This window comes from Labrus mixtus, chromosome 9 (genome assembly GCF_963584025.1).
Source record: "Labrus mixtus chromosome 9, fLabMix1.1, whole genome shotgun sequence".
NCBI classification, from domain to species: domain Eukaryota; kingdom Metazoa; phylum Chordata; class Actinopteri; order Labriformes; family Labridae; genus Labrus; species Labrus mixtus.
In genome coordinates this window covers 14,322,473-14,347,707 of record NC_083620.1, presented here as the reverse complement: position 1 = coordinate 14,347,707, position 25,235 = coordinate 14,322,473, and the positions used below count along the sequence as shown (strand labels likewise).

General features: G+C 38.6%; 2 protein-coding genes across 4 annotated transcripts in view; both read right to left on the bottom strand.

The window, feature by feature from the left end:
* Nucleotides 1-25,235, bottom strand: part of LOC132980334 (P2Y purinoceptor 3) — an 81,916-nt gene that overhangs the window by 33,419 nt on the left and 23,262 nt on the right. The window lies entirely within an intron of this gene.
* The window catches only part of fam168a (family with sequence similarity 168 member A), a 28,834-nt gene that overhangs the window by 3,184 nt on the left and 415 nt on the right, over nt 1-25,235 (bottom strand). For 2 of the 3 annotated variants that reach the window (XM_061046401.1, XM_061046402.1), the window contains exons 2-8: nt 12,698-12,805; nt 11,935-12,026; nt 6,212-6,292; nt 4,355-4,393; nt 1,614-1,759; nt 544-730; nt 80-206 (exon numbers count right to left, since the gene is read on the bottom strand). In XM_061046401.1, the coding sequence (XP_060902384.1) occupies nt 94-206; nt 544-730; nt 1,614-1,759; nt 4,355-4,393; nt 6,212-6,292; nt 11,935-12,026; nt 12,698-12,759 (720 nt within the window). In that variant the 5' untranslated portion in view covers nt 12,760-12,805 and the 3' untranslated portion in view covers nt 80-93. The remainder of the gene's footprint in view (nt 1-79; nt 207-543; nt 731-1,613; nt 1,760-4,354; nt 4,394-6,211; nt 6,293-11,934; nt 12,027-12,697; nt 12,806-25,235) is intronic. The other variant, XM_061046403.1, reaches the window with a different exon arrangement.

Sequence of the window (25,235 nt, the reverse complement as noted above, 5' to 3'; positions counted from 1 at the left end):
AGATGGAGGAGAGAAAATTGGGGTGGTTAGGAGCATCTCAAAGAGAAACAAATAAACAGCAGGAGGGCCCGACACTCACATGATGGGTGGGCTCTACCAGTGAGGCGGTACGTAGCTGTACCCAGGTGTCCCTTGGGGCCTGTAGGTTGGCACAGTAACTGGGTGACCTCCAATTTGGGGGTGCTGGGGCGTTGTCAGCAGGGTCCCTGAAGGAAGTTAACGACACAGTTAATGAGCTGCAGTCACTTGTGAATCCATCTGCTGAACAGATATAATGGCTTTGTCTGTCCTTTTTAACTGCTGTTTGATTAGATACAGATAAGAACCTGAAATCTCATTAAGTCTATGAAATATCGGAATCAAAACAGAAGACAATTAACATTACACTATCACACATTTAGTTAAGATAAAGAAACAGGTCAGTAGAAGTGTAAGGAACTACCTCCAGCATAAATTAACAATGCACAATCACAGATAACAGTCAAGAGGAAATGATTGAGACATAGCTGTGTCTGATAACTACAGCCATTATTCTGGTCCCACCTGCACTCATGGCCATGGTTGTCCCGGCTACCATCCCCATAGCAGCCATGCCATTGTTGCGGGGAGCTTGTACGGGGACAGGGGCTGGGTAGAGGGCTGTGGAGGGGATGCTGTTAGGCTGCACCACCGTGGTGTGATGGATCACATGTGGCTGAGCCGCATACACGGGCTGGGTGTAGTACGCTCCCTGTTCAAAGGTACACAGGAAGACAGATTGTGAAGCTGTGTGGTGCGTGTATATAGGATATAAAATGATTATTTTAATTCCTAAAAGAAGGTTTAACTGCTCATGTTCATCTCCTAACTCAGACACTAAAGAAGATGTAAAACATTTAAAAGCTCAAAACTGCTTAGCAAGTAGCCTTCTTCCCCACTTCCCTGATCCTGCAGCTTTCCTATCAAAAGTCAAATTCATTATCTAAAAGCTGTATGGCAACAAATTCCAAGACATCCAAATCATTTCTGTATCACAGGTGCTTTGTCTGTAACTGTACCGCCATCAAAGCAGCTGTATATTTGAATTTGCCCAATCACCAGGGCTGTTTTGGACAAGTGCTGACTCACATGATCAAGAAGCAGCTATGACCTTTATTAACCTAAGTTATTTTTAGAGAGTCACTTAATATGATCTGTTCCTAAGAATCACTCAACAGTCACAATGAGATCCAGTTAAGTTAGCAAAAAAAAAAAAATCACTCTACTTTGATTAATAGAATTTGACATACTCCATATTCAATTGAAAACATTTAAAGGCATTTAGCAGATCTGATTCTATCTATTTGATTTATATAGACATTTTTATTTTATTATGAATACAGCACAGGCTCTGCACCAAAGCTATATCCCAACCACTAGAAGAGATAACATGTTATGTAAAGGGAAAGAATAAATGTCTCTGCACTTCCCCTGAAATGAGCTTAAAGCTAAAATCTAAACTTTTGCTAAGATCATGCATAAATATGGCATGAAGTGTAATCAACAGGAAAGACAATCGGAGCAGATTTCACTGTTGTGATTCAGGTGCAAAACTACAGACGTGATCAACAACTGCAGAGTGTGTCTCTACTTACCTGTGCGTATAGGTTCTGCTGAGGGTAGGCACTGCGGATGGGGTACATGGCTGTTGGGTATGGGGTGGGGGTTGGGGTGTAAGGAGGGGGCGCTCCATTGGACTGGGTGGGGGGCACTTTGTACGGGGTGCCTGCTGAGGTATATCCTAAAAATAGTCGGAAAAGAGGGAGGATTTAGAAAAACATTTCATTTAAGATATCAACACAGCACTACAGTTATTGATGCTTTTTTATTCTCTTAAGGCTGTAAAAACACATTTTTGGCACAAGGGTAAACTGGTAATAAGTTATTTTAATATGATTTTTGGTGGTTTAAAAACTCAAGTTACGTTTACAGGCAAATTATTTCCAAAATTATAATATGTTGTCTTCACGATTCTTTTACAGTCTTCTGGTTCTCATTTCTCTTTGGTAATGTCATTGTTCATCTTTGTTTTATGTGGGATCTCAAACAGTTTTAAGATTTTACTATTCACACTGTCTCTATTTTTGCATAAAATACAGCAATCCTTATTAAGCCTTAGTAGCTCCATATTTGTAAATACTTCAATACAATACTTTTGGGAAGCATTAATTTAGGTTACTTATGTTTCAAATGTGTCGATCATCCATTAACTGCTAATTCTTCCAGCAACCGATGCATTTTTATTAGGCAGAACATCTGGACTACTCACCATCTATCTCATGTCATATTTAAACATTGAATTAATAAATCCTACTGTTTTCTACTTTCTATCTATTATGTGATTCTGCATTGATTTTAACTCTAAGTGGGGAAGTTTTCCAATTGATATTGATACACGATTACTCATTAACCTTATAACATATGATCACATGCATTCATCAAATTAAACACTTTGGAAAACAGTCAATAAATGAAAATAAAGTCAATATGTGTCTTTGAGGTAGTGGTGATGTGCTCTTGTGGCCAAACTATAACAACAAACACTCCGAAACATCGCCCACACATGACAAAACCTACGCACAAAACGAGCATGCTGCATAGTAACTTTTTAATCTCCATTATCTTGTTTTCATGAACTTGGGAAGTCAAAACTGGAACTGAAATTGAAACTGGATTAATTGCTCAGCCCTAGCTTCAAGTGAGTAGTGAAAGTTCTAAAGCTTCGGTGCAATGTCCCAACGTGTGCACACTAAGCACAAAGGTGGTCCTTTGACGGGGTACACTAGCAGTGACTGAGAACTGAGAGTAACCACTGTTCACTAACAACTATGTGACCGCACACCTCATTAATAAGAAATATGATAGATATCTATTTCATTTACTCTCGTCATTTATGTTGTATTGATTTTATATTTTCAAATCAGGAGATGTTAGTCATTTCTGTATTATAATTTTGTTTTGTTTAACACACTACAGGGTGTACCAACTATCACAGGTACTTCTTAATAACACTTGATGAACAAACTGTAACTTGCATGACCATCAGTCCAAAATGAAATAGAGAAACTTAGAAAAATGCATCCAGGAGTTTTGGTTGGTCTCTACCAATACATGTTTGAGATCAAGTGAGATCGTTGCTTCTTCTTTTTAGTTTTTCATATTCTTCTAGCAGGTTTTTCAGCTAGCAGTCGTCCTCTTAAGTGACCATTTCTAACCCGCGTCCTGTTTTCAATTGAGCAAGGCGTGCTGTCTTGCCCTGCTTCTTAAGTCTGTATGCTAAACGTTTGAAGGAATTTGGCCCAACTTTCTAAAATTTCTGTTCTGCACATGATCTGATTTATTTCTACACCTCTCAGAGCAAATTTCCGGCCTCTTTTATGTATTAACAAAGTTTTCTGCCGCCCTGTTTTAATGTCTCATTTTATGCATTTCCTACTAAATCCACCAGATGGGGGGCTGGGACTGTCTCTCTCTCTTTTTTTTAAAGGGGCTCCAGTCAAAACAATCCAACCAAGGGTTACGTGTCTGAGAAACATCAAGCCAGTCTAAGAATGATCTTTAATGTTAGCATTTCTCATTTGTTTACTGCTTGAGAGAGTAGTTGTAAGGTAAACATATTCAGTATATTGTCCTATTTGTGTACCATGTACACTTATGCAGCCTTTCTACTTCAGTGTCAAATAAATGAACCCTTCATGCAGCATTTCAGTGTGGCCAAAGTTAAACTGACACTCCATCCAAAAAGCGTATAAAGCAGGAGGTTTACTAAAGGACAGTGAAGGCATCTGGTTGAGATCACTGATGAATGTCTGCTGCTCTTAGGGGTGCAGTACCACTAAGCGGCCACTAGGAGGAGCCTGAAGGTCAAACATGCTACAAGCTAGTTGCTGCAGCTGAGCTTATGAAAGCGCTTCTCTCACACAAGGACAAGGGAACAAAGAGATGCTGGAGAGGCCCGTCTGTGTGTCTAAAAGTGTGTGTGTGTGCATACTCTCACACACGTTCTTCACTCCAACATGGATGCAGAGCATTAGAGGACAATGGTGTGTGAAAATTACACAAAAGCCCTCCTGATAGAAAACAGTTTGTCTATTCAATGATCTTGTGAAATAATGACATTGACCAAAGACACGTTTCTGATCAGACCACAGCTGCCTTGTGCCGAGGTCGACACGAATTCTAAAGAGTGCCATTTTCAACATACATTAAGCAGCAGAGAATGCAAAGAAAGAAATCGGCGGACGGACAATCACACTGCAGATATAAACAACAGCCTCAGTAATTAGGTTCAGGTCTTTTGTTGAAACAAAGCTGGGAGGGCTTTGCCAAAGCGTACCTGATATTTTGTTTGACTCTTCCAAAAGACAAAACCAAGCTGGGGGAGGGGACAAAAGGAGAGGGGCTTCAAAGGCAGCACAGATGAAATCAACAAACCCACCATGCCTTGGTAAGATACTTAAAATTCTGAAGAGTAGGAAACAATACCAATAACAATACAGTGTTGTTTCACATGACAATAGCTCGGTCAAAATACAATTTTGTAAAGGTGATAAGGTGGTAATGCTGCCAGAATTAGCAGTTTATATGAATTTTTTAGACATTAGCTAATAATACACAAATAATCTGGACAAAAAGGACTTCTTTTTTCCCCTCTACAGTTACCTTTTTAAGCTTATCGCCCAATCCTTAAATCTGGAACCACCTATAAATCATCTTTGAAGTCTTTAACTAAATTGCATGACTTAATAATCCTACTGATTTCATACCTAACTCACTGACTGATTGCAAAGTAACATCACTTATTTTTTTCCATCTTGATTTCTTTCTTATACATTTGCTTTTTACCCTAAGGTAAGTTCAACAATGGCACGATTTTAACATTTTTCTTTTGGTTTGATCTTGGTGTTCTCACATCTCGCTTTTCAATATTGAGTCTGACAGAGTAAAGCCTCCTCCTTTGTGCTTTGCTACTGCTTCCTATTTATTGTTTTGTGTAAAAAAAAATCAAATTATGTTATGCATATGAAACAAGAAAGGGTTTTTGAAATTTTACTCATTTTGACGATTAAGCTCAACTCAACTGAGATGAACAAAGAACAAGCATCTTTTATTGCTCCCACGTTTTGATAACATTCCCGGTTCAAAAAGCAGTCCGGTTCATTAAAACAGGTTTGTTTTAATCTTCCTGGATTACCTCTTAATACCGGGATTCCTGTCCAAAGACAACGAGCCTGAGTGAGATCAAACTGGACTGTTTAAGGGTTCAAGACCCTGCTTCAGTAAACTATCTATATCTATACAGACACACCATATCTGGGAGGAAGTGAGACAACTGTTATCCCCATCTGCTGCAGGGAGCAGACTGTGAACCCCAGCTGAGCTGCTGCAATAAGGCCACTGGCAGCTGTTACTGGCTGGCTTCCCATTCCTTCACCATCGATGCCTTTACGTCTGAGATCACCAATCAAGGCATACCGCCATCACATTTCTGCAACCTCTAAAGAGTTCTATATAACTATGTGATTACTTTAAATATAAAGCTATGTTTAACAAGAAATATATTACAATAATATTTGACTGACTACAAGGTTTGAGTCCTAAACAGCTGTACAATTTTTAATAATTCATGACTAACCAACTATAAATGGGCATCAGCTTCAGTCTGAAATTTCCCAAAATTGAAAAAGTGGGCAGAGATTCTATTACCAACAGCTTTAATTCATTCCTTAATCCCATCTGTGACATCCTCAAAGTTTGCAGAGATGATGGTTGTTTCATTGTTTTTTTTTTTTAGTTTGTTGGCTCATGAAAGGTTTTGTTGAGTTTTGATTTGATGGTGACATTACAGCTCTACCAGTTTCACGTCAGCTATCACATTAGTTTTTACTGTATGACACTTTCCTGACGTTTTAACCGATGTTTTAATCTACTCAGTAAAGAGCAAAAAAGAATCAAGAGGGAAAAAAAGGTGGCCATTTTAAATCATTTGCATACACCAGTAAACTTCTTTAAATCAAACTACAATTGAGCCTCTATTCTCTCAGATTTTCTCTGTTGGAAAACAACTAACATGCCATTTATGAACTCTTAAAAATGTTTTCTCACAGGACACTACCTTGTGAAACGTAACAACAGTCATGCAATGGTGTGTATTTGTTAGTGTGATTGTGTGTGTCTGTGAGCTGGGGCTCACCTGGTGGATACCCAGGACTGCCTGTTTGATAGAGGTTGGGTGTGTAGGTGGGAGCCGTGGCAGGATACCCTCCTGGATAGCCTGCAAGAAATCACAGAGGAGAGAGGAAAAAATGTCTGAAAAAAGTGCTGAACAGAGAGGACCAAAGACACACACACACACACACACACACACACACACACACACACAGGTAGGGCAGTATTTGGTTTGGAGCAGGATGTGCACAGATGGCGCTCATTAAAAAAAAAAAAAGTGTTTGGACCAATAACACAGTCGGCTGAATGCGTCTTACATACAGACGACACTCACCTGACAATATGGTGTGGGAGGAGACAAATCCAGAAACATTAGTGATGCACACGGACACGTGTGGGGAGGGGGCACACACATGCCACAAGTAGTCTTGTGCGTCATCAATTATACATACGAATAAGGTAGATTTTGACCTGAGGAAAAGCTTTCAGGGATAAAAGGTGTGAGCTCGACACAGCAAGGTAAATAGGGAGGAGAGAGGAGAAGCAGGAGAGAACGAAGCTCTCACTGCTGCTATTATTGGCTGTCAATCTCACACACTGTTCTGTAGCTTTGCACCTTTACCATGTGGCTTAGGCTGCTGTATGTGAGCCACAAACATATGCAGCAGAGTCACACTATAATACTAATATATTTTTTTAAAAAAGGGCTTTCATTATAAAAAATGTAGAGAAACTTGATTACATTAATTTTGTAACGCATGCCTATTAGCTCACAAAAATTTAAGTTGCACTCAATGGCCCTCACTTATCAATCTGGTGTAGAAACCAGCGCAGATATGGGTGTAGAAATCATCGTACGACAGGGTCCACGTGGGACCTAAGAAACGTGCGTATCCTGCTGATCACAGTGTACGCATGATAAGTTGTTGATAAGTGTGGCGGCTGGAAACGATCGTCATTTAAATACCACGGCCCTATTTATTCACGGCTCAGCTGTCCTCGCCCCCAGAGTTTACGGCATGGAGACATGTAATATGGCAAAAAAGAGAAACGAGATATGACACGAGTGACACCATAACAGAGAGAAGTAAAGAGGAATAACATTATGTTGTTTGGCAGCCTGAAATGTAGGATTAAAGCGCATCAGAAGAAATACGCCTGCATGAAATCTCAACAGCGTTGGTGTAGACCGAACTCCAGCAGAGTTTTTAATAATTAATTTAAACATCTGTGATATGTAACGTAAGCTAGGCTATCATATAATCAAATTTTTATACTTTTAGTTAAAAAAAAAAAAAAAACGGTCAGACTGTACGATCGCTACTATATAGGCTAGTTTTGCGGGTCTTAAAAGAAGCAGCTCCCGGACCGGAGGACGCCAGCCGTACCCCACCTGAAATTATCCCAGATCCAGGAGCGAGTGGGTTCTTCCATCAATCAGCCTCAATATCAGGCACAAGTGGTATAGGCGAGCCTGCATCTGTGTCGGATAACTTCCGCAGCACTAACAGGCTCTGTGCTCGCCATTAATGAGACTTTAAAAGAGATGAATGAAAACCTGAAACGTCCTGCAACAAATGAATTAAGTGTTTGATCAAACGCTGTGTAATGTGCACTTCTCATCCGATTAGCCTACTTTCCAAACATAAGAATTTAACACTTGCATACAAGAAGGTCCTGACTCTGTCTTACAGCCCCCAGATTTCTTAATTCGTTATTATGTAACATATAGTCTCTGCCTATGTGCGTCTGCTGTACGCAATTACGCATGTGGCACATCAGCGTATTATTGATGATTTAAATCTCCGGACATACCGATTAGTTATGATCTAATGTCAATGTTCTGAATTCTTAAATATTTCACATTTCAGAGGCTAAAAGTTGTATTTAGTATCCTCTTGAAGTTTGTATGTCCTTTTGAAGTAACTGTTTGTAGTTTTTCTGTTTTAATTTGTCTCAGTATTTTCTGCAGCGATATTCCTGTGCGCATGAACGTGTAACATGTATTTACTGAAAGCAGCCTCTCTAATCTTTAATGTAAATCGATTAAACAAACATTAATTCATCAAATATAACACACAACTAAAGAAATCACCCGACAGCTCGCTATGCCCAACATTATTTAAAAAGCAATGTAGTCTACAGAGATCGTTAGAAGTGGAGCGCAATATAAAATTCATTTTAGATGCCATATCTTATCTAACAGTAAATCTGTGATCCTCTATGTGCCTTTCTTAACAAGCAGATTCTCTGCAGCGCAGGTCCACAGAGTTGAAAACGTGCGTACACGAACTGAGACCTGGCGTGGGATTTGAGCGTACCCTCCACTCACGTCCAAATTGATAAGTGAGGAACTTTGCGTGGAAATTACCGTACACCCATTTTTCTGCCGTACGTACATTTGATAAGTGAGGGCCATTGTGCTTTAGTGTATCTCATTCCTTTATTCAGATCTCAGTCAGCTGCCACAAATGTAGCAGCTTTTCTTCCTGGGGTCCAGCTTCAACTTGGCATAAAAACAGACCAATAGTCGATTTAGTACAGAACAATATCAATCATTGATAAATGTGGAGAGTGATTTCTTAAATTAAGTGTAGGTTCTCAGTCATCCAGGTCATGGTAAACCAAGACTTCTGCTCGCACAAGTACAAAATTAAATATCTATATTTATTACAAACTGTAAAAACTTAGCTGCATGGATGAAATAATCCTTAGTAACATACTCAGTGATATTCATTCTTTTAGTTCACTTACATGCACCACAAAGACAAATAGTCTTGTTTTAGACAACTTAACAGGCTGACCTGAAGAACATTCAACTTCTCTGCAGCATTTGACACGCTGACTGTTCGTCGTGTCTATTTCTCTGCCAACTTGGAAGTCTTGCTTATGTGGTTAGTGTGGAGACACAACAAACTGCAGCAACAGGATATTATTTAGTGAGAGGGAGTCTTTTACTTTGCTCTAAGAGAACAAGCAGTTGAACTACTGTTCCAAACTGAGGACAACTTCAAGACTTAAATATATGAACAAACAAAGTACAGCAGCTGTATCTGAAGGTGACTTTGTTTACTAAACATCGACTTAAATGTGCACTATTGACATATAAGGGCTCAATAACATTATATAAGGGGTGTAATAACTTTCAGTCGGATTTGTGCGCAAGAACATTAAGTTCCAAGGAAAACTTGGTGATTTAAATTGCTATATCAAGTCCCTGATTATCTGAGAAAAAAAAAACATTTTGCAATACACATACTAGACTAGTAACTGTCAATCTACTTTCCATGAAAATGTAAACTTAATTAGAGTAAAATCACCAGCTCCCTCGTTTTACTGCATGAAGTATCCTCTTTTAACACATAGAGCTTCGAGGTTAGTACATTATTTATGCTTTTTCCCCCTCGCAGTTCAGAGAAGCTGGAAAAGCAACCTGTTCTTAACTTGCTGCACTGAACGCCTGTGCTAATGTTGTAAACAATTGCATCTTAAGGTCATGGTCAAGGTTCACACGGCTGCTCTGCACAGAGAATCGCCTCTGCTTCCTCTGTGGGAGGTTGATGTCACTCCAGTTGGGAAAAAAAAGTCTCTTCAGGCAACATTATCGCACAATTATCTCCCACCTTCTTTTCCTTTTATCCTGCATCTAACGTTTACTGAAAATGCCAGAGAGGCTTTTTATAAGGCATGTTTCACTGGTTTGTGTTTATATTTACACGTGCAGTCATAATTCAGGGGCAGAAGATGTTTTTATTATTGAACACATTAGATTTGTGTGACCTATTTCTGTAAAACTCCCCACTTTAAGTTAGAAACTCTGTTTGTTAGACAGAAAATGTAATTTCTTCTACAACAAGTCCATGAGGGACATTTGTCTCTCAGAAACACGTTAAAAACTGTAGAAACTTGTGGGAACAGACCTTTTAGTATTTTTGTGTTTAATTGCCTTGGAAAATTTTACATTAAGACCTACTGTATGTTGTTAGAAGAACAACAGTAAGTGTACAGTGAGGCTGTAGCACTACTTATCAATTCCTCTAGGAGACTGACTTTTTTATTGGTTTCTATTTTTCTGTTGTGACACTTACATCGCCTATTATTATCAAATTCAGAGTCAAGAACAGGCAGGTAAGCAAAGAACCACAGGAGCTTGTGGCTTAGAAGATCTGTCAATCAAAACCAAAACTCTAGTGGTCCTTGAACCTTGATGTGGTGCTTTGAACAGGAATCTCTGATGAGGAAAGGTTGTTGTTGAGTAGATAAGATGCTCATACAGAGCTGTCATTGTTGTCCTGATCACAGGAAAGTTTGAGCTTGACACCCCTGTAAAATGTACAAGGCAATGTGAGCAGCATTGGTGCAGCAAGGATCAGTGAGAAGAAAGTCGTCGTTAGATGGACCGTGTTCTGAGAATGAGCTGCGGTTAGTCAGTTAGTGATAAGAAACAGTATTCAATCAGCAGCCTGTCAGCCGATTACAGCGGAGGCGCATGACTTGCGTGTCCTGCATGAACTAACAAAAAGATTGATCTACTGAATTCTGTGGCGCAATAACCACCTACTCTGAGCAGACTGTAACATTTTCGGAAGAACTGCACGTGGCTGTTAGTGCTATAGTTTGTGAATTAGACTGATTTTACTGAGGTTCATTTGCATAGAATGGGCCAACTTCTCCCCCAAATAATGCATAATGACTCTTGGTTCATTTAAATATGTGCAAACAGCACAAGTGTACAGAGACACTGTGATGCTCAGTAGTGCATGTAATGGAGCATTTAACCCTATGCATGTGTTTTTTTAACTCAACTGTCTTGTCTCATTTACGCAGGTTTAGCTAGGTCACCACTGTTTCAACTACCTGCACATCTAAACAGCTCAGACGAGTACCCATGTGCAGGGTCTTTTGACATGCTAGTTTAACTAGCCAGTCATCACAGATTTTATTTCAGAAATTTAAGGATAAAAACGTATTAGTAACGGCTCATAAACTCAGGTTTCCACTCATGTTGATAATGTTTTACCACTTAAGGGACATACTGTAGTGAAATTAAGAAAATATTTTCAGATGGCTGTGAAAAAATACTTTCCCATGGCTTCTGCCATTATCTTAAGACATCTGTGCATTCCTCTACCAGTTAGATCCTGTTTTTTCCATGAGTAAGCAGTCAAAGGTAAACATTGAAATGATTTCACCATAGAAAAAGATACAACAAATTCATGGCCAACAAACTATGGCAGCTGTATTTTCTGCTTCTTACCTCTGCACCAGTTCCTGCCTCTGCTGAGCACTACAAGTAATTCCTCAGTATTGTCTCTACCTACCTCTGCCTCCTCTTCTCCTGAGCCAAAAGCTTAAGAACAATTGCCACCCTCTGCCTCTTCGCAAAATAGCTGTGCCTTTCAGATGACATTTTCATGTACTGTGACGTTTGTACTCAATACAACAAAACAGGCCCGCCTATGAACAAATCAAACAAATGCACCAACGATCTGCATTTCCACCCTCACTTTCCAAGATTTATGCAAATGTGACAGTTGTTTAATAAACTTTTCAGATTTTGAATTTTGGTCTTTTTACTCTGTCCTGTCTCTCCATTGAAAAAGGCTCAAAAGTCCCAAAAATAAATCTTTAAAAATAAAAAAAATACAAAACACTTCCATTTGGGGACTCATTTTATTTCCCAGGGAACCACTGACATGACAGGAGGGTTTTTATATATATATGTGTGTGTGTGTGTGTTAATTTTACCTGCAAAGGCCATGTTCTTGGGGTTTCCATAGGGGGTGCCAGGCTGAACAGGGCTGTAGACTGGATTCATAGCTGAAGATAACCTGTTCTTGCTGAGAACAAGAAACAGACAGTGTGGCAGGAGGGGCAGGGGGGGTGAAAGAGAAGAGAAACAGAGGGGAAAGAGAGGTAAGCCGTTTAAATTGGAAAGAAATGGTTAAGATTATCAGGCATACACTCACACAGACATAATAATCTGAAAACTCAGGTTCCTGAGGCGACATCCAGCCGAGGCATTCTGACAACATGCAACAACGGGAATAAAAATGAATACTCATAACTCAAGTAGGCTCAGCATAAGCAGGTATTTAAAACCGGCAGGAAAAAAAAAACAGGAAAGCACAAGGACGCAAAGATCCAGTGAACACCATGTGGTTAAGTTTCCTGTGTGGCAGTAAAGACATCTAACTTAAAGTTGCCTTATTTTCACTGCTGCACTGGCATAGGCAGGGTGAGCTCTACGCGCCTTGTTTCCAGAACCGGACTGAACAAAGGACTGGCCTCTTAAAATTTGACATGTTAGAGATGGTTGGGGTGAAGGTGCCTATTAAAAGAGCTATTTAAAGTACCGCTCTGATAAACCAACTGACCCCAGTCTCATTATGTAAAGAAAAAAAACAAAACACTGAGTGTTCCCTTCTTATTTCAACTTACCTGCTCATTGAGAATTTGGGCATGTGATATTGTGTATGTGTGTGTGTGCGTGTGCATGCGTGCCCCGTACCTCTTGTGCGTGTCTGGTTGATACATGAAACTGAATTTGTCTGTGGGATGCCCGCTCGCCATTCTTGCTGTATGCAAATGAGGAAGGAGTGGAAGTGGATATGCAAATCTGAAATTAAAACAGCGAGAGGTCATGATTACAATGAACACAAGAAAAAAGGGGGAAAAAGAAATAAAGAAATCAAGAGCAAAAAGCAAGCACCAGTGCAACAGCAAATGGTTAGTGACAGCAGCAGGGGGCTGTGATTTAGACGGCGTGTTGGGAGTGAGTGTTTGTGGTGACTGCTGTGTCTAAAGCCAATGATAACAGCTAAAAAGAGAAGGTTTGAGAGAGAAACATTTAGTCACATGCAAGCTTCTATTTTGCTCATAAAATCCCTTTATAGAATCAGTTGCTTGTGTGTACATGACTTGCTGGTTCATGAGTTAATATTTTATTCATTTTTGTATAGGGCCAATATGATGTATGTCGAAGAGAAAAGTGCAGCTCTAGTATGAGGAACTAAACATCTAAAACAAGCAGCAAAGCAAACATTTAAACAGCCAAATGAAAAAGCACAGAAACCCAGTGAGCGGACAGGTGACTGAGAGCAAAACAACTGGACACAGGACAAAGTTTTGGCTGAGTCTTGCACGAAGCCACGAGTAAGCATGATCCACATAATCCAGAATCACAAGAGTATTGCACAAACACAGAGCAGAACAGAATAGGAACAGATAAAGAGAGAAAAGGTGTGTATGTGTGTGCGTGTGCTGCATGGAGTTTTTATTTCTTGTGTATCATGTGTTGATTTTTTACATCAGTTTCTTAAAGAGACGGGGCCTGGTAGGTGACGGCAGGGATCAGGCAAGTTCTATCTGGATTTTATGCATGACTTTGTCTTATGACATGCTAACACCAGGCTGCGTGAAATATGTTGTGGCAAGCAGTCTGTACACAGCACATCACCCACACGATCACCGTGTACAGACATGTCAACACTTATTTGTCCAGTTCTGCTTCCTGTGGCTATGTAAATGTATGAATTGGGTTGTATTTTCCTACTTAAATCCAACAATTTTATCCTGCGCCTGTGCTTTAGGATCTTGTCACAAAATCCTTTAGAGGGTTACAGCTTCACTGTCATCATTTCTAGGCATACGCTGCACCGTGATGATGCCAGACGGCACCAAGTGACACTTCAAATTAGGCAAGGAAGTATTTCAAGCTCCGTCCAGGAACGCTGGAGTCCCAAAGCTACTGACACTTGACACCAAAGGCGAGCAAATACATGAGAGCAGTGGCTTTGAAATTGTTTTTGTGCATAATTACTTTAAAAACTTCCCCACAAAAAAAGAAACACTATCAAAAACCAAAGAGTGGTGATGTGTTTACATTGGTTCATTATTCGTATGTTTTTAAAAATGTATTGACCTACTACTTAACACATCTTTAACTAAATTTCTGATTGATCTATTGTACCTCCATATATTGTATTCCTCCCAAACAGCCTACTCTGCCTTTTTCATTTACTTTGAAAGTACATTTCCTAAAATCAACCATCTGTATCTCTTCATGCTAATTATTCAATACAATGAGATTAACGCAAATAGCTGTTTGCATGTTGTTATGCAGGAAATAAATATTTGTTGGGTATTTGATTAAAGGAGCATTTTTATTTAATATTGGAGATATAGTATATAGTATATTCAGTAAAAAAAAATATGTCATCCTTTGTGTATCATCATTTTCTTTTCTTATTGGCCCAAATTTTAGAAATTTTATGGAGGCTTTCAAAATCCTTACCCACATTTTAATTAGGTTAATCATCAAATAAAACTGCAACTAGACGTGGAAAATGTTTCTTCTATTAACAGTTAACAGAATCCAGTGGGGGAGAAATCCCCATTAACAGATGGACAGGTGGCTAACCTAACCCTGACGCCTCATGCTGCATTGACAACACATCCCCAATACAGCTGTTCCTGAAGAGAGCCGAGAAAGACACGTGCCCTAATCTCTTTCAGGCTGAGAAACAGACAAGTTTGTGTATGTGTGTCTCTGAGTTCTGGTGGGTGGGTGGGTGTGTGTGTGTGTGTGTGTGTGTGTGTTCAATCAAAGGTGAGAAAACTGATTGGGTGAGAACAAGAAGGGCACCACAGTGTGTCTAATGATGGGGTGTGTGGGGAACAGATGACGGCAGGATTGTGCGTGACTATCAAGAGTGTCTAACCACGTCTCTGTCTTTAGAGGGAGGTGATGATGAGGTGCTACAGAATCTCTACATAAATAAAATAAACTCCTTCATTATTTGGGGAAATATATGTATATTCCTTCAGTACTGCAGACCGATGTTAACAGCTTCACCTCTGTTTAGGCCTTCAAACAACTATCCACATTCAAGATGTGCAATTTACTTTTTTAATCATTGATTAATAAAGAGCTCCAAGTAATGATTCTCTGTATTGTGCTGATTAGAGTCTTGATCCATTACGGTAGTTTGCCTATATAAGAACACAGTGAATTTCAAATTTCCCAGGATCTTTTAAAAATGAATATTATGACAACCCTAGTGTTAATATGAAAGAGCTGCAGATTCATGATGACTCTTATCCGTTACCATTTAAATGATAAAAAATGGATTTATGTCCTTAGACTTTTTTCTCCTTGACACAAATACACCCGACTTCACAGACAGCCTGAGTACCGGTAACTGCAGCTCAACCCCCGTCCATCAAAGTGTTGCTGCTCACTCTGGCAGTGATGATGAAACGTCACTTGTTACAAAGTGTTTTCACCTATCTGCAGAAAGCTCAAACACCTCTCAGCAGGTTGTGACATTCACACCAGTGGTCCTGTTACCACATGTTTGACTCTATAACAAGCGGTAACCTCCAGTGTTGAAAAATTAAGCAAAAGCAAGAGAAAGCAAAATTGTGCTGAAGCATCATAAGTCACATTTTTCTGCAGGTTTAAATAATTAAATTGGTCTGAATAGCTCGTCTTTATCAGCACGCACTGTATGTGGGGTGAATCTTTCACAACTAATCTGATTTGATGTTATGAAAGATAAGGGTTATTCATAATAAAACACGTGGCTGACCTGACTGAGGAGCAGACGCAGTGTAGCCGTTTGTCAGGAGACTTAGACCTGCCTCAGCTCCAGCTGTTTGCAGGTCGACCAAAAGATAGGTTAAGACAGCATTTTCAACATGGTGACTGCCAACAACAGGCTATAAGTGCCCCCTTCCATAACCAATGGGCGACGTCACTTAGGCTTTGTCCATGTTTTCATTACAGTCTGCGCTCTATATCAGCATCCGTCTTCAACATGGAATTGATCTTTTCATTAATTTTAGCTGCTACTCGTTATTTCAGGGCTTCCAGATTGGTAGCTGAAGGTGGGCTAATTATGCCCGTAGTGCCTCCCGTTCAGTGGCAACGCACAGAGGCTTCTTCCTCAAGAAAATATCTTGTTTTTCCTCAGTTAACCTTTCTTGTTTCATGAAATCAAAGTTTTTTAAAGCTAAATACATACATTTTCCAATCATATAGTAAAAGCATTACAAATGTATCTTGGAAAATGTAGTTAGAATCAGCCTATTTCTTATGATTAAATCATTGACAAACTTGTTTCAATTCACATCATCTGTAGCTGTTCCCCTTCAAACTGACAACAGATTGTGTATTTGGAGCACCCTTGCTGTCACACGCACTATACACATTAGGCATTCATTCAGTATTGACTGACATTATTAAGGAGAGCTTCCTGGCTTAGGCAGAGTCATTTTTCTGGACTTTGTTAAGCTGAAACTCTATTAGTGAGACTTCATTTGGGCTGAACTCATAAGCTGTAGCCTCGAGGCCTAGCCACAAACATGCAGCTTGCTAACATGCATGCTAACATTACTGGTCTATGATGTGTATCTCTTTAAATGTTTTGTGTGAGCTCAGTGGGATGTCGGTCGGGTCTTGCCTTTATTCAGATCTTGAACAGTTAAGCCCTCACATTTAATTGTGCATACAAATATATGTGTGTCTCAAAACAATAATGTTGGTTCCCTCCATAAAGGGAGATTCCTGCCGCCTGGGGGGACCAGAAGAGGTAATAATGAGGGGGAGGGAGGAGGAAGAGGCAGCGGCAGAGGGAAAGATTGGGAAAGAATAAAACCTCAAACACACACAAAGAGAGCTACCATTCCTGGAGAACATGTACAATACAACACAACCCCCACACCGACTCTATCCTCCCACATAATACCTCACCAGGCATCTACTCTTTAAGCAACAAATCAAAACCGGTGGGCGTCATCACACTTCAGTGGAGGAGAGAATAGAACTGAACAGCTTTCTTTTTTTTTAATCCTAGAGAAGGCAGCGTTTCACTCGAGTCATATAAAAAGGAAACAGAGAAAGAAAAAACACGAGACAAAGACTGCTGATTGTAATGTGGTGCGTCTATAGTATTTCTAACTATACAAGAACAATCATGATTCAGAATACCAGGACACACAGTTAAATGTGTCAATTGAGCAATTAATTTCATTTGGTCACTTTTGTTGTTTAGCTTAAAATTCAGCAGAGGTTCATTGAGTTTAAAGCTGAGAGTAGTCGGCGATTCGGCGTCCGTAATTAGTTATTGATCGACTTATTGACTTCTTTACATGGGAAAAAAACTGAATTCAAGGTTCTTACTGATCTTTGGGTATTTTTTCTCATTTATTTTTTTACCTTATTGAATTAATAACATTTTTGTTAGTTGTCAGGCAGAACAAACTACTTTAGTTCTACATTTTAGCCTGGATTCCTGCTGAATGATCCAGTAAAGCCGTATCTCTTTCTGAGCCCTTGCAGTTAGTCTCCTTTAGAACCCTGTCAATGAGGATTTATTATACACATCTTAACTGCAGTATTACATCAAGCTATAAAAAAAAAAAAAGGGGCCTGAAGGACAGCGAGCCGTGTATCACAATCAGAACTGACATCCATATCCACATCAAATCAAAGGCAAAATTAATCTTTCTTTAATATTCACAGACAGTGTGATGGAATCAGAAAGGCCCCCTGCCTCTACACACAATCAGACCTGCCCTGCAGCAGTGAGCCGCTCCAGGCAGCCCTGGGCTATTTTAGATCTAGGACAGCAGCATACACTTTAGGACAGCATCTGCCCTTCTCTCTGTGCTGCTGACTTCTATTTCTTCTATTCTCCAAAAAAAAAAATCACCTCATCATTCACACACCTCATGGGACTGGATTCCTCATTTATGTGACATAATTGTTCAGGATGCAGGAAATGGAAATATTTCATTCGGAGAGCACTGAAATCGTGAAATACACAACAGTAAACATGATCAATTTATGGAGATTTTTTACTCCTGCTTCTTTGGCTACAACTCCTTTTAGGCAAAATTATAACAGTTAAAAATGTTTTGTGAGGCATTGATCACGAGGTCAGACAAGCATATTATATCAAAATACCATTAAACCTGTGTGAGTATTGAGAAATGTATCAACAACTCAAAAAGCCATCTGTCAATAACAGTTACTGTTTTGCACTCATTTTGCACTGGAACATACTTTAGCCAGTTTGCCACACAAGAATAACACCTCCTAAATACCATTGTTTATATAAAGACAGAATTATAGTAATAATTTTGGAATGGTATAGCTTTGTTTTCATGATATAGAACCAACAGTTTACTGTGTTCATAGAGATTTCTTATCTCAGGTTAAAAGTAACCAAGATAGTTATGATTATCATCAACTAAGAGACCTTGTTTAAGGTGTTATTAAAGGCTTCTTTTGGGATTTATTAAGAGATCATCCAAGTAATTTCAAAGATCTCCCAGCAACCAGGGTGCTGTTGTTGGTGTTGGTCTTGTAACAAAAACTGTCCGGAACAACACTGGTAACAAGGCCGAAGGTCTATAGACACGATAGGGCTAGGTCGATAACAACTGAAGATCCCTATCATTAATATGTTTTACCAAGTAAAAATTCATCTCTTCAGAAGAGACAGGAAAATATTAATGTACTTTGATTGTTTAATAGTTAAAACTCTTTCATTGGCAAACTGGTCCACTTCTAACAGCCCTTGAAGGTTTCCAAACAGCATGTGTTGAAAGTATAAAACTTAGTTCATCCATATTGACATTGTACCTTTGTACTTTTAACCAGCTGACAACTTTCTGTCAAATTTTACAGGCCAAAAATACTAAAGTTTATACAGTACAGTACATATTGTGGTTGCCTCCACACAAGGTGAACTGATAAAAGCTTCATGATCATTATAGAAAAAAATGGACTTGTTAGGTCTGTGGTGTTTAAACATCCTCAACACTCAAATCCTACTAATAGACACTCAACACATCCCTGGCCTGTTCCAGTAACTGTCTTCATGTTTGACTGAGGAAACAGCGGGCATCAGACCATAAAAGCGCTCCGAATTGCTGACTGCTTGAAACAGGTGCATACCTTTGTATTGATTACTTACAAATAAAATGGCACATTTACCCAATTACAATGGGAGAGCAAATAATGAAATGCTGGGCAAGGCCGAGCTTTCCACAGCCATGAGCTTGATGTTGAGTTGGAATCCTTTTTTCTATATCATAAGCATTCAACACAATTTTAACTCTTCTTTGAAAACAAATAAGAACAACACAATATTGCTTCCATTATTACAATTAATCAATACCTTCAGGGAATATTAACGGCAGACAGACACTATTCCTGCTGTGAAGGTGGGACTTGACAAAAACGGGAGAGAATGAAAGACTTTAATATGGCAATGTAAATGGCAAAAAGTTATATTTTATTGTCTCTTTGTACAGGGTGACTATTATTAATGAGCAGTTGCTGATCAATGCATGTCAGGCTGTTGGCTCAATGATTGATGATATTTCAAGCTCTCTAAGTCTTCAAATCTATCTTGTGAGTGATTTAATATTACTTCCAATGGTCAAATCCTGCAGGCGGGCTTAAATATCCACAAATACTTTATTTTACATTTCTTTTTAACTCCTAATTTCAACTCCATTTTTGGAATGCCCTTGATCTATGTACATTATCTTTGTATTTCCTCACAATAAATGCTTTCTTCTTAACTGTGCTCTGTAGTTGTGAAGATGGAGTCCCTCTACAGTTTGATTTTGGAATAAATTAAAAAAGAATTCTAACAATATTTGATAAAGAGATATTAATACTATCATTATATTAATAATAAAATACAAGTTACCCCAGGCAAATGTCAAGGAAACCTGTAATCTTGGTTGCTGATGCTGCTCACTTTTCTTCAATCAGGGATCATATTCTCAATCCAACAAGATTTTGGATTGATATGGATGAATCTGGTGGTATTCAAAGAAGGTAAGAGGTATTGAAAAGTGTGTTGCTCAGAGCAGTCCAGGTTATCAAAAATAAAATAAAAGAATATAAGAGCTGGCAAAATGTTTCTTGGTCTTGTCACTCCAAACAATTTGTCCACCTTCATTATCGGTCTGTATTGGTTATTCGTAGAATAGTGAACATTAACACCACTCTAAACACACCAGAGGGTATTAAGTGAATGTTGGCATTTACCTTTTCATGTAGCTCTAACTTGTTAGGGATCATCCCTTAGATATAATAAGACATGTTCATTTTGAATGCTTCAACTGGCCAACAGAATATAAAAATACTATTGATCATGACTGTAGGTATCACTAACAAAACAACAGCCTGCAGTGCAGTCACATGTGTATGGACATGTGTTGTTATGTACAGACCCTCTTCATACAACTGACAGCTGAATACATTATAGCTTCGCCTCCAGGGATCGGTTCAACCTTTTATCCTAGTCCTTTATTCCAATCATTTCTCACCTGCCACTCTATATTTGCTCATGTGAACACACACATGCACAACAACACACACACACACACATGAATTAAAGATCAATCACCAAGTAATGATTGATCCACAACAATGCTGATCTGCTCAAGAGTATGAGAAAGGGTTGATTAACAAAACAGTAAGCTTATCTCAATGGTCAAAGTCCACCTACAATACGAACAGAAAATTAGCATCAGCATTGTTTGTCAGGTCTGATGCAGAAAATGAATTCTATAAACTGTACAGCACTATAAAATATATTTCCTCAGCTTGAGATCACATTACTGAGTGATGTTTTTCTATGATTTAATTGAAATACACAGGTGCATATTAAAGCTACAAAGAGTAAATTAGACAATGAAGTAAACAGAGCTTTTGGCAAAAAACCTAAACCTTTAATAACTCAAATATTAAACAAATAGCACATACCACAATACAATAATAACTCCCTTAAAGGCAACAATTACAACAAAATATTAATTAAAATGTCAAAGTCTTCATATTTTGAATATGGTGTGTTGCTAGAATCGAGACATCTAATTTGATTGATTTTAGTTTCTTGGCCATGCTAGACCTTATAAGTTGATGGTAGCTGCCAGTAGCCTGTGTGAACTCATTATACCTGATACAGATAAAATGCAGCAACAATCTTTTGCATGCATACACCCATTTGTCACAACGGATGTTTACTTCATTAACTTACTTGGAACAAAGTAAGTTAATGAACGCTATAATATAAACTACTTATGTCCTTTCATGTCCAAACAAATTTGGTTCTTGATTCGTTGTGTAGCGCAATCATTACATCACTCACTGTGGCGCAGAGCCTTTTACGTCACATTCAGACAGTTTAGCAGAGTACTAATCGGCTTGGGCTGCGTTTATGTACCGTTAAAATTAACTTTAATTTATGGTATGATGGTAATAATTGTAATGATTAACAAAAAATATGAGAAGAAATGTTAATCACCCATTTTTCCATGACCAAGCTGATACATTGGCTGGCTAAAAGCAGATCTTTGATCATAACTGAGATGAAACACGTTTTATTCTCAGTTTCAAGACAGGATTAAAACGGCCATCGGACATTCAAATTGATATGAAATATTCTTCACTGTGAGTCTTAGTCTGTCAAAATACAAGCAGTGGAGAGATGTGTGTGTGCTGCAGGCAGAGTAGGAGGAGCAACTGCGTGTGTGTTTGTGTGTCAGTGAATAAAAGAAACAGAGACGAGGAGCTGACAAGACAACCAGTCTTAACGAGTCCTAACAGGACTTAACGAGCTAACGATAGCTTGACCAAACAAAGCAGTGAGTGTCTGATGGCTTCTCTTTATAAAGATGTAAATGCTTTGATGGGTTTCATCTGTAGCTCTTGTGTGCTAAAATGTAGGCTACTTCGGGGGCTGTTCTCTTACCACACTGTGAAAGTAATATAATAAGTACTAACTAAACTTAATTTATATTGCACATCTCTTAACACGCTTACAAAGAGCTTCAAAACAAATACAGAGAAATCAAGAGGAGGCAAATGAAACCGGAAAAATAACATACAAAGAGAGGATTTAAATGACAAACACAACTACCAATAAAATTAAGAATGCAGTTCCCCACTAAAACTCCTTGATTCAAAGTATATCGGTATTGTCGTTATGATCTTATAGTCTGTGAAAAGGAGTGAGGTAAAACAAATATATTTTACACACTTTGTAGAACATATTAATTGTTGTCCAGGGTCTGTTACAGCTATTTGACATAGCAAAGCCTAGTGTCAACATCAAGTTTGTCATTTTGTTTAAAAATAAATAAATCTTGCAAAATTATTTCATATAATTTTAACAGCTCAGGCATGTTCAAGTAACAACCCGTTGCTGCTTAAACATCTGTGTTCTGTTAGTTGTATCCCTACTCAAAATGGTAAAATTATTCACAATGTGTGTAACATTTGACACATTAAGTGTTCACACATTGTGTAAACTTTATGTAATAGTAAGATTAGATGTAGAAAACGTTGGAAATGAGTCATAAGCACTGTAGAAAACAACTACTACTACATCCAATGATAATGATGCATATGGTCAATAATTGATGCTGTATTCACACAAGATTATTATGAGCTGATGCGATTCATCATCTAGGAGATACCCTGTGTTGCATTTTAATGGGCATCACAAATGACATATAGATATCTCATTTGTGAAAAAACTGCCGGTTTTGTTTAAAGCTTGGATAGATGAGAGAAAATTAAAAAAAAAAAAAAATCCTAAAAGCTGTACACGAAGAGTATCCTTTAATGTAGGTTTCTTTGTTTAATCTCTAACTATTAAATCATGATGTTGCAGATTAACTGTTAGTTGGTTGGACAAAATACACACCAAGAGTACTTTAGCTCCACTACAATACATTAACACACTAAAACAGTTAATAGCAGTATTTAATATGATAAAAGAAAAATACATATACACATACATGTAGAATCATTTGAGTTATGATCTACCAGTACCTAGGAAAATATTTACCATTTTAAAATTTGTGGTCATTCAAATATGGCTACTGCATGTTAGGAATAACTCACTTTTTATCTAGTCAAACTATGTATTCTTCACATCTACAAGTCTCTAAAAACACCTTGGTCATCAAGTTGAGGGAGTGCGGCCATGACACCAGAGGAGGTTGAATTTGGAGGCTGCTGTCTGTAAGCCATCCATTCACGGATCTCTGATGAGCAACTCATTAAGTGGTTCAAACCACACGGGAATGAAGCACTGCAAAGACAAGAGTCTGTTATAGAACCACTGACTCTTCTAACATTAACAGACTCCGGCTTTCTATAGTCTGACAGCTTTACGGCTGCATTGTACAGCCCACCATTCACACACATGAGACTGCGCTCACCGCATGCCAAAAAACCCACATGACCCCTCTGTTCCTCTTGCATGGCAGAGAGGGGTCACCTTAAACCCAAAAATAACTTCAAACATCTTGACAGAAACAAATTAATACAAATCTACAAATTATTAGTTTCCCCAATATGTGGTTAACGAGGTGATTTCTAAAGGATTAGGTGTTAAAAATGTTTTCACGATACACAATTTTACCAAATGCCTCTTGATTTTGCACAGATCTAAAAGAATTTGCACATTCTTTTCAGTTTGTTGAAGGATCAATGACTCTTGCGATTTAGCTCATCCATGATGATTTGTGTTACTTCATGTTTTGCTGGATAATTCTTGGGGAGTTGAACGTTTTAAGGTTGGGGCCAGCGGCAGTAGTATCTTAGGAATCCCTTTAAACAGATAAGGCTTCTTGAATTAAATGAGACAAATATTCAATGACTAAAACAGGTAATCCCCCATACAAAAAAGAAAGATGATGAATTCATTTCACTGAAAGAGAAGAAAAACATGCCTGTGGCATTTTGTGTAATCTTGTCTCTTTTGCACTCTGAGGGGGCCCATCAAATTTTTGTGCTCCTTTTGTCAGTGAGAACAGTGTCACCCAGTTTGCTCTCACTTGTTTACTAGTGCTGAATAAATGAGTTGAGGAAATATGAATTAAATAAGATAATAATCAGACTGGTTATTTAAATAGTTTATAAAGAAGAATGCATAAGGTGTGCCATGTTAGGTGGGTTTGTTTCCTTACCTTCTTTATTGTCAGTGTAACATTTTAAAAAAATGGGGGTGGGGGGCAGTAGGTCCGCACTCAAAATAGAAAGATGTCATTATGTCATTGAGAAAAAAATAAATGGAGATTCTCCAGTGCTGTCTGCCATCTAGATGCTAGAAAAGAATGATTACCAAAAACTTTATCAATAACAAAAATGGGCATTAGTTGCTGCACTAAGCTCAACTTTAAATCTCTTGTCTATAACTTCTTAGCAAGCAATACATAAAGTAGGGTTATCATTTAAAACCAAGACTAAACCTTAGGTTTAACATTAACCTAGTTGAGGTGAGTCTATTAAGAAGGTGAACAAAGTCAATGTGCAAAAGCTGCAAACATTTAAAATGTGGATAATGTAGGATACACTTCATTTACACAGGATATGTGTGACGATTTCTAAACACACCACAGATGAAATACAAATCCACTGTGAAATACAATAGTTTGCTCCTGAGGGTGCTGCAGCCTAGAGGACACAGTTCAGTGTGCAGGCATTTGCATTTACCTCCACAACAACAGTGGTTAAAATGTAGTTATATCTATCAGAGTATGACATGCGCATTCCCGAGAGAGCAAGCTACGCCAAAACTACCACGGTTGGACAAAAAAATGGTCACACTCTCAAACAGGCATAAGACACCATTTTGAAAACCCATCGATTTCTAAGATAACAACTCCGCGATGCCATCTTGCCAATTATCACCAGATTAGCTACCAGTTAGCATGGCCGTTCAACCATCCTGCTGCTGCCCACGCAGGAATCTGTGCGGGGTCACGGAAAAACTAAAAAGTTAGCTTTTAGCTCTCCTGCTAGCCTGAAAAAAGGGTAGCAGCTAAACCCCACCGTAGCATCACTGCATCACGCTGCTCAAAGTGCTAATTAGCAACCTAGCTTCACAAAGATTAGCAAAATGGGTGATGGAAAAACACCAGACAGTAGGTCTGACCAAACTGCACAGGGGGAAAAAAACACCAGCTACTTCTGCCGCATGGCCCGCAATACACAAATGTTAAACCCC